General features: G+C 58.6%; 1 protein-coding gene across 2 annotated transcripts; it reads right to left on the reverse strand.

Annotated features, from left to right (window-relative positions):
• Positions 1 to 1,868: 1,868 nt before the first annotated feature.
• DUSP23 (dual specificity phosphatase 23) lies at positions 1,869 to 8,890 on the reverse strand. 2 transcript variants are annotated; one of them, XM_084613178.1, is made up of 3 exons: positions 8,704 to 8,890; positions 4,426 to 4,700; positions 1,869 to 2,594 (listed from the first exon to the last, which is right to left on the reverse strand). In XM_084613178.1, exons 2-3 carry the CDS (start codon positions 4,693 to 4,695, stop codon positions 2,409 to 2,411), a joined length of 456 nt encoding a protein of 151 aa, XP_084469304.1. In that variant the 5' UTR covers positions 4,696 to 4,700; positions 8,704 to 8,890; the 3' UTR covers positions 1,869 to 2,408. The 2 variants fall into 2 exon arrangements, with proteins under 2 accessions (XP_084469304.1, XP_084469303.1); XM_084613177.1 differs by lacking the exon at positions 8,704 to 8,890 and adding an exon at positions 8,477 to 8,677.
• Between the last annotated feature and the right edge of the window lie 989 nt (positions 8,891 to 9,879).

Here is a 9,879-nt window from a genome sequence, read left to right on the forward strand (position 1 = left end):
ACAGACCACACTATAAACGTCAATCCAGCAGGCACACAGCAAACAACCTAACAGACCACAGACGAGGGAGGAGAGACAGATGCTTCCAACCAGAGAGCTACTTGTCGCCCCTGGCTCCCAAGACACAGCTCCCTCCACTCCCTGCACACAGCAAAAGGAAGGCAGAGAGCTGATGCCTGGTGAAGCCATGGCTTCAGGGGGCACGGCTGGGCAAAAGCCAGTAGGGTTTCCACTAGAGGAAAGCAGACCAAACTCTTTTCAGATTTGCCAAGCAACTTGTATGGTGCATCCAGTCAGCCCTGCATTCCTGTCCACATCTGAGAAAAAACAGAGCAAAAGACCCCTATTACGCACCATTTGGCCTAGAGCTACCTGCGGAGACTAGCCGTCCCAGCTCTTCCAACTGCCATTAATATCTCTGTGCACTTTACAGTCCTTATCAGGCAACATCTCAGACCCCCACTGCAGCAGGAGGAAACTGCCATGCAGCTATTTCACAGAAGGGGTAGCTGCACAAAGTCACGGCTAGCATGGCTGGGAAAGAACCCTCCTCAGCATGGCAGAGCCAGGTCTCATCCACTTGGCCACGCTGCCTTTCAGAAGGAATGTGCCACACTAAGTGCTTGGCTAGGCTGCCTCTGACCTAGGCTACACTCTGCTTGGAGGGAAACAGAACAAGGAACCTTGATTCCCAACAGCCCAGTGAATCTGCAGATTAACCTCTGAGTTCTGGGGCACTAGAGGGGAAGCCTTTGAGGCAACCAAAGTGTAAAATTTGGATTGTAAGTGCCTCAGGGCAGGCACAGCACCTAGCCCAGGACGAACCTGGTCTAGGACTGCAGCCTCTAGGAGCTACTGCAACTCCACAGCTAACTAACAGCCAGGACCCAGGCTAGTAGGCACTGTTATGATGAACATTTACGTTCTGAGGCAAATGCAGCTCTGGGGTAAAAGGGCAAAGGCTCACGCAAGCCTGCTCCCTTCTCTAGGAGTGGGAAATCCTCATTCCCCTTCTCAGCCACACTGACAAATCCTGCAGCCTGCCTAGGTGGAGTTGGGGGTGAGGAGGCAAAAACAGGGCTCCAAACCGCCCCCAGCTGATTGGTTTGTATTTAGGGCCCACTGTCAGCCAAACAGCCAGGCACACAGCTATTGCTCCAGGCTGCCTCAAGCCCGGCAGCTATGGGGGCAGCTCGGCTCCAGGGCCCTGTGACTGCACGGCCACTCCCTGCTCCCTCCCAGGACAGCTATGCTAAGCATAGTGGCTTTAAGGCTGTGATGTCTGGTGTGGGGACCCTGGGGCAAAGGGAATGGCCTAGAACCCTCTAACAGCCAGGCCCCCTCTGCACAGCAAGGGAAGGATGCTGGGCCCTTTCTAGCCATTCCTCTAGGTCTCCCTCTGTGGCAGGTACTTTCCAGCTTTAGCAGCAGGCGTGGCTTGTGGGAGGGGGTGACACAGGTGCCAGGAGGGAAGTGCCCCTCCAGTTTAGCCTGAGGCTCCCAGCCAATTGGTGGCCTTGGAGAAGATAGGCTGTGTGCTGGGGAAGCTGGTTTGCAGCAGCAGATGCTCCCGCTACCTGGCCGGCAGTACCAAGAGCCCAGGGGGCCCAGGACAGAGCCTGCTGTAGCATGGCACAGCTGGCTGCCCAGGACCCGCAACCTCTGCACCAAGGAGAATCCCACACTGGCTCTCATGTAGCCACAACCCCCAGAGCCAGCAGCGAGTGACCTGCCCCAGCTGCTCCCCAGCCCCCTTCACTTCTGTGCAGCACTGGACACACTCCCAGGAAGCACAGGCATCCATGGGAGCAGCCCTCCCTGTTCTACGACCTGCACATGGTGCCCCGCTCAGAGATCACAAAGGGAGCCAATGCCAACTTCTTTTATTCAGGGCGGGGGGTGGACACGTTTGCAGCAGCTCTGAAGAGTAAAACCCCCCAACACCTCCAGCCTCATCTACAGCCATTAGCTGGATAGGCTCCAGCCCACACACCCTGCAGGCATGCATAGCCTCCCTACAGGGCAAAGCCCCACTCCGTCTCTATGGGCCTGGCTCTCCCAAGGCAAGGATCACAGGGGACTGGAGAAGACGTTGCCCTACGGGGCTCCCCCTTCCACATTGCTGCCCCTTGCCCCTCCCCGATTCAGATCTCATCCTCTCTGCCTCGAGTAAAGGGGGCTGGGGCAACCCCTGCCCCAGTGCAGGCAGATACTGCCGAGAACGGAGTGTGGCTCCAGGCTCTGAGACCAGCCCCAGCTCCCCTCAGCAGCCAGGAGTTGGGAAGGTTCCCTCCATGGGTCCAAAAACGCCCAGCAGGCACCTCCTGCAGGTGTCTGTGTAGCTGAGCAGCCCTCTCCCTCTGCCCCCCATTCCCCGTGTAGGGAGAGGGGGGTGCCGCCAGCTGTGGCTATTTGATGTGGTGGTGGAACTGGATCACGGCTTTCTCCTGCTCATGCGTCTCAATGGCTCCGGGCCGGATTCTCCGGATCTCGTGGATGGCGTCGACTCCGGTGAGTCTCTGGGCTTTCACCAGGTAACAGGCCAGCATGGTTCCTGTCCTGCCAAATCCCAGCATGCAATGCACTGCCACCGCCTGGGGGAACAGCACACGGCAAGGTTAGGCCAGGCCTGGTACCTTCACCCCCACTCACATCTCACTGCCTGGGAGCAGGTGAACGTCCCAGTGCAGAGCAGGAGAGGCCTGCCCTCATCTCCGGCACTGAGCGACAGAGCTGGGTGTCCTCAGCCATGAGTGCCCTGGCCAGCCCGGTAGGTGGAAGCCCTGGATGTGCTGCATGGAGCCCAGTGTGCTGCTGTGGGGAGTGGCAGAGAGATACCCTAAGGCTGAAGAATGACTGCCCTCTGCTTACCCAGCACCAAGCACTCTGGGGTGGTAGCAGCAGTGGGAAATACCCAAGGACTGGCAGGCTCTTCGTCCTGCCCTGACATTTTTCCCAGCATGAGCCACGTTCAAAGTGATGGCTGCTCGGGTGTCTGGACTTCAGGCTCCCATCACAGGCAGTCAGGACCCAGAGGGCGTGACAGGGTGAAAATGGTGCAGTGTCCCCAGGATCCACACTGGGTGCAGGGGCAGAACAGTTCTTGGCCCTGTCCCACTGAAGCAGGGATAGGAGGGGTAAGGAGCTGTAAGACCTGCCCCACTCCAGCCAGCCTCAGAGTTGGGGTGACTCTGGGAAATCCCCCCACACCTGTGGTGACGTTTGAGAACCTGCTGCGTCAGGGCCCTCCGAGGCGGGTTACAAGCTGCCTGGGGCCGAGCGGCTGCTCACAGAGAGCTGTAGGGGGCTGTTATATGCCAGCCTGGTGCCCCCAGGCAGAGATTTTCTGTGGCACGGGCAACGCCAGGCATCATGCTTCTGGGCCTGTGGAAAGCCCTGTTACCGTTCCCACAGCAGATCCACACCACCAACTCCCGTCTCCTCCTGGGAGCTAGCTAGCATTCAAGCCTGCCCTCTCCTGGATGGAATCAGAATGGCACAGCCATGTGTCTCTGGCCCCACACTGCCTACAGCGCAGGTGTCCAGGGCCTGGACCTCAAGCGGAGCCCCATGCCAGCCAGCACTGGGAAGCTCCCATGGACACAGTGTGAGGCACAATGACCCCAGCTCTAGGGACCAGGGCTGTTCCGATCACTGAGTGGGGGACAGGCCCATAAGGGACACGCCTGAGCTGGGTCATAGCACGAGGCATGAGCAGCCCCACCAGGGAGGGGGAACTCCAGCACTGCTGGCTCAGACCTTGGCCCCTTCTCCTGGGACCTGCCCCAGAAGAGCAGCAATCCCTGCCCGCAGGCCCAGAGTCCTTCCTGCTGCTCTGGGCAGAGTTTGGGCTTGAAGGAGAGCTCTGCTCAGGCCCAGTTTTAAAGCCCAAGCTGAACCCACCCCGGGCACAGCCGACCCGAACCTGCCCTGAGCGTCCAGTCCTTTTCAGACCTGCCCCAACCCTGACATTTCCTCTCCGTTCCAACACCACAGCCTCGTCCCTGGGGCTCAACCTGGTGGGGACTCCCAGCTCCCCACGCCCTGTGCCTGCAACCTGTCTCTGGCCACAGCTGCGTTATTTGGAGTCGCTGCGACTCCTCAGTGCACTCACTCCGCAGCGTACACAGAGTGCCAAGGGGGCGGCCGGTGGGAACAGGGCATGCAGACACTGTCATGCCAACCCCACAGGCTGGGGGAGGTGATGAGAGCTGACCTGAGCCTCAGAGGGTCAGGTTGTTTTCAGACCTGAGCTCAACTCCTGGGTGGGTCCCAGCGAGTTGCCAGGCTCTAGCAGGAAGAGAAGGGCACAGGGAGAGTGGGGGCACTTCCTGGGCATCACAGCCACATGGCGTTTCAGACCAACAGCCAATCCGGCTGCAGGGGTGTGTATGCACGTGGGGAGAGGTTACGGACAGGCCAGACCTCCCCCTTGGTGCTGGCGTCCTCCACAATCTGCAGGAAGTGCTTGATCTGCTCCAGCGATGGGGCACAGAAGTCCTGGATGCGGAGGTGATGGAGCTTGATGCCAGGGCAGGTGTCGTGGTAGGGCGGGCTGCGCTCGGTCAGTGACACCAGGTGCTGGATGCCATGCTCATGCATGTACTGGTAGTGTGCGGGCTGCCGTGGCATGGCCAGCCCTGCCAGCTTGCCAGGCACCACCCAGGAGAAGTTTGGAGGGACGGCTGATGCCATCGGTGCTGCAGGCAGACACAGCAGCATGTTAGAAAGCGCACTGTAGGAAGACACATTCCTAGCACCCTGCTGCCCCTGTGCCCCCATCTCCAACCTGGCCCAGGGCCTCCCTCCATCCCCATCCCTGGTTCCAACCTGGTCCTCACAGCTTCATCCCCATAGCCCCAAAGGCTCTAACCCCTGCTGCTCTAGGGCAGTGGAGGGGACGGGGAAGGTGGCACCATCCAGTCCCCTTTTCACTCCACGTGCTCTGCAGCCCATCCTTTAACTGCCTGACAATGGGGCCAGACACTTGAATGGTGGCACCAGCCCTGCCCCATGAGTCCAACACTGACTCCAGCTGCTGGAGCTGGCACGGCTGCAACACACGCTGGCAGTGGGAGGGCTAGATACACAAGCCAAGGCTGCTGAGTATAGAGCACAGCCTGACCCCAAAGCTGCAGAATGGAGCTTGTCGGTCTGTCATTCTATGGGGCTGGGTGGGGAGCTGCCATTACCACAGTTCCCGGCCTCCCTCGCAGATCCACCTGCAGTCACTACACTGTCTAAACTTGAGCGGGATTAAGGAGCACAGGAGCCAAGTGTTGATAAATTGGAGAGGGGTCAGAGAAAAGCCACGGAAATGAATGACTGACAGGTTAGAAAACCTATCTGATAGTGAGAGAGTCCCGGAGCTCAGTCTATTTAGCTTAACCAAGAGAAGTGAAGGGGTGACTTGATCACGGTCTGTAAGTACCTACATGAGGAACAAATATTTGATAACGGGCTCTTCAATCCAGCAGTGAAAGGTAAACATGATCCAAGGGCTGCAAGTTGAAGCTAGACAAATTGCGAAGGGAAAGAAGGCGTGCATGTGTCCCCATGATGGGGATTAACCACTGGAACCATCTACCAAGGTTGTGGTGATGGAGTCTCCATCACTGGCCATTTTTAGATCACGACTGGATGTTTCCCTAACAGCTCTGCTCTAGGAATTATTTCAGGCCAGGTCTCTGGCCTGTGTTATCCAGGGGATCAGACTACATGATCACCGTGATCCCTTCTAGCCTGAGAAGCTATTAAACAAAAGGATTCCTCTCTCTCAGTCATGTGACAGCCCCACTCAGGGGGCAGAGGGCTGAGCGTTGACTCCTACCTGACTCCGAATGGGTCTGGCCACACCCCATCCCTTTGAGACTGGAGCAAAGAGGAGCTGGCTGTGCAGAGCCCAGACACAGTGCAGCCATTAAAACAACAAGGAGTCCAGTGGCACCCACTGCCACCTCCCACCCAGGCCCACCAGTCCCTTGCCTAATGTACTGTGCCCCCAAAACAGAGTGCCAGGGCTTGGGGCCAGGGGAGGGGGCATGGCCCAGCCCACTGCAGAGCCCTCCTGTGCCCCCTGCTCATTGACCCAGGTCAGGCCTAGCTGCCCCCAGAGCAAACTCCCTGGGGCCATGAAGCAGAGCCCCAATCCCAGAATGCACCTGGCAGCTACAAGAATAATCCTGCTCCATAGACGAGTTGGGATAAATTCCGTGGCCCCCCAAGGGGCTGGGCAGATCCATGAACACCTTTTCATTGGGGAGCAGGGCCTGTGCCAGAGACCAGAGTGCACTGTGGATTCAGGGCCCTATTCATATCCCCACACCTACTAAGGGGGTGCTAAGGCCGAAGCACTGGGTCCCCTGGCAGGCCTGGGGCATTGTGGGATTGCTAGATGCCCTTCTGGGCCTGAGATGCCCCTTGTCCCAGAGGCACGTGACCTCTGGGAGGTGGAGGAAGGTGTCAGGGTGCATCAGAGCTGCTCCCACCGCAGGCTGGCCCCAGAAAAAGCAGGATTATCTGTTCGGGGTTCAGATGGTCACAGACAAGGGGGAGCAAGGTGCCTAGCCCTTGGATGGCACCAGTCCCCAGACAGTCAGGCAGCACCGTGCAGATGCCAGTACCTGTCAGAGCCATGATTTCTCCTGGCTTTCCTGCAAGGAAGTGGCTGGCGATTCTGCGCTCCTTCCTGCTGTCCTCACCTCACCCAGGCAGTGCAGGGCCACCTGGAGACTCCTGCCTCAGCCACTCAGGGGCCCCAAGGCACCCACAGTCACAGGGCAGTTCTGTAGGGTTAGTTCCCAACCACTCTGAGTCTCAGCACCCCAGATGAGATGGGGATCAAACCATGCTTCTGGCTGAGGTGTTGGGAGGAGGACCCACTGAAGATAGATTTTTGAAAGCGCTCCCCATGCAGCAGTTCCCCCCCTCACCTCTTCCCCACATGCACGCACGGACCCCAGGCACTTTGGCATCCTGCTCTTTCCTGTTTGCTCCTTGTCAGGCTCAGATCCTATAGTGACAAGAGCCAGAGGAAAGCTATCCTGCCCCACCCCATCAGTCTAGTCCTGAGACACAGAAATGGAGCCCAGGTCATTTTGAACCCCGCTCATTGTCTCTTCTCTAGGGAAACGATGGATGCTTTTTGGAGTCAGATTAAATGGGGGGAGAAGAGCCCTAATTTAGTGCAACACCACGGTCCTCATTTTAGCTGCCCCAAAGAAGACACGCACCCCATGGATCCAGCAGCCTGGAACGCAGCCCCAGGACACACCCGAACTACAGGTGTCACAGAACTGTCACTAGCCATTTCCTGACAACTGCACAAGGTTCACATTTCAGCCAGCCAGTGCCTGGGGAGAGCTTCAGTTCCTGAGGGGGGTAGAGTGGGGGAAAAGGACACCCAGACTCCCTGCACCGAACTCTCGGATACATCTCTGCCTGCCTCAGTGCGCCAGCACCCCCAGCCGGGCAACACAATGACCTGGCCTGCACTGACCTCCAGGGAGCTCCCTGGGTGGCTGCACCCTGCACACACTTAACATCACAAGGGAGGGTGTTGGTGAATCAGTAACACCCCAGCACCATAGCTCCTCAGGCCCAGCAGAGCAGCTGTTCCACACTGAGTATCACAGATAAGCCAGCAGCGAGTCCCAGACCCAATATCAAACATTTTCACAGTACAGTTGCTGAGAGTATCATTTCCATCAACCTCTCATAACAATTATTTAGCCCGTACATTTTGGGTAAGTCTTAGAAAATGTCACCTCAGCCCCATGGCGCTGCCCTACCCTGTAACATAACAGACATTTAACCCTTTAAAACGCTTGCTAATTGCTTGCTGCAATAATATGTGTCAGTGAGTTCTGCAGGATAACGGGACCTTGTTTTAAAAGGGGTTTGTTGCCTTATTTTGTATTATGGGAATGGAATAAGGAGAAGACTTAACAGTCCCCTCTGCTCACCTTTAAAATCTCCCGAGATGGCACAGTCCCCCGAGCTAGCATCCAGCCCCCAGCCCAGCACCCACAGCTCCCCCAGTCCAGCACAGCTCGCACCCCAACCACCCCCCCACATCTCCCCAGCCCGGCACCCCCCCCACATCCCCAGCCTGCCCCCCCAGCCTAGCACCCCCCCCCACATCCCCAGCCTGCCCCCCCCAGCCTATCACACCCCCCCCGACAGCCACAGCCCGGCACCCCCCCAGCCTAGCACCCCCCCGCGACAGCCACAGCCCGGCACCCCCCCAGCCTAGCACCCCCCCCGCGACAGCCACAGCCCGGCACCCCCCCAGCCTAGCACCCCCCCCGACAGCCACAGCCCGGCACCCCCCCAGCCTAGCACCCCCCCCCGACAGCCACAGCCCGGCACCCCCCCAGCCTGGCACCCCCAGGGCTCGGGCCCTCCGCGTCTCACGCTCCCAGCCCGGGCTGCAGCAGGCGGAGGCCGCGGCCGCTCTCGGAGCCCGGCCCAGCACCTGAAGCCGGCCCGGCTGGTGCACACCCGCTCTCCGCAGCCCGCCGGCGGGAGCCCCGGCCGCGCGGGACCTGGCAGAACCGGGGCCGGGCCGGGCCAACGCGTGACCCGGGGCCGTGCGAGCCGCGGGTGTCTGGCTCCCGGAGGCCGGGGGAAACGCCAGGCCGCTGCGAGCCCCAGAGCTCCGGGCGGCGCTGGCGGGGGAGGTGGGGAATCGCTGCGACTTGCCGGCGCTGGGGGTCCGGTCGATATCGCTGATCGCCGCGGGGAGGCTCGACAGAGGCTGGAAAATTGCTTGATTATGATTGAATCAGAACCCAGTTATCCGGCCCGCAACTAGTGGGAGAGCTGAGACTGCGCCCACGCAGGGCCGCCGCGGAAGGAGTCGTGGGGCAGGAAGCGGGCAATGGCTGTAGCCAGAGAAGCCCTGCAGAAGCTCCAAGCCAACGAAGGGCTAACAGGCTGAAACAGGAGGAGAAGGAAGGTAGCGTAGTAACAGCCACTGAGCGTGTTATAAAGGGAGTCAGAACCATTCTTGTCACTTTGCAGATGGGGAAACTGAGGCACATATCAGGGAAGTGACTTGCCCAAGGTCACATAGCAGGCCCCTGGCAGAGCCAGACGAGAACCCCTCCGCTCTGGAGTCCCAGGCCTGAGCTGTCTCCATCAGGCGCATGACTCAACAGAGTTATTTTTCTGTTTTCTAAGTACAGTAATTCCTTGAACTCTGTAAAGGGATCCCTGCAGTGTGACTGAAGGGCTTGTGCCTGGAAGACACACCTCCATGCTGCCATGAAATTAATTAAAACCCGAAATGTTACGCAGCATGTGCTCTCTCTTCCCCCTTCCATGATTCCCTATATCTGCCTCTGTACACAGCCCTGCATTCTTCTGCCACACAGGTTCCCCTTAGGGCCCCCAGAATATCTGATATTGATGTTAACACCTCACTGAGATGCAGAGAACCAGTTCACCACTCTGACAGTGACAGGCTCAGGCTCTCTGCAGACTCAGGCAGTGTTGCTGTGTCCATTACATTTGGGGCAGCTCCTCCCTCTCACAGCAACGGGCTCAGGCTCTCTGCAGACTCAGGCAGTGTCACTATGTCAGGTACATTTGGGGCAGCTTCTCCCTCTCACAGCAATGGGCTCAGGCTCTCTGCAGGCTCAGGTAGCATTGCTGTGTTGGTTACACTCAAGTGAGGTTTTTATGATTTTCTTTGCAGCCATGAGGGCTAGTAACTGCCTTTTGTTCCAAGGAAAGCTGTGATTGCAGGCTCTGAGGAACAGGGCTCTAGGCAGAGGCCTAAGTGCCTGGGCTCTAATTCATCCCTGGGGAGGAGAAGAATTCCTGTGGTGGTGGCTGGGAAGTGCTGATGGACTCTGGTGTGTAGGGTTGGTGTAT

Source organism: Lepidochelys olivacea (genome assembly GCF_965140295.1).
Source record: "Lepidochelys olivacea isolate rLepOli2 genome assembly, chromosome: 24".
Classification (NCBI taxonomy): domain Eukaryota; kingdom Metazoa; phylum Chordata; order Testudines; family Cheloniidae; genus Lepidochelys; species Lepidochelys olivacea.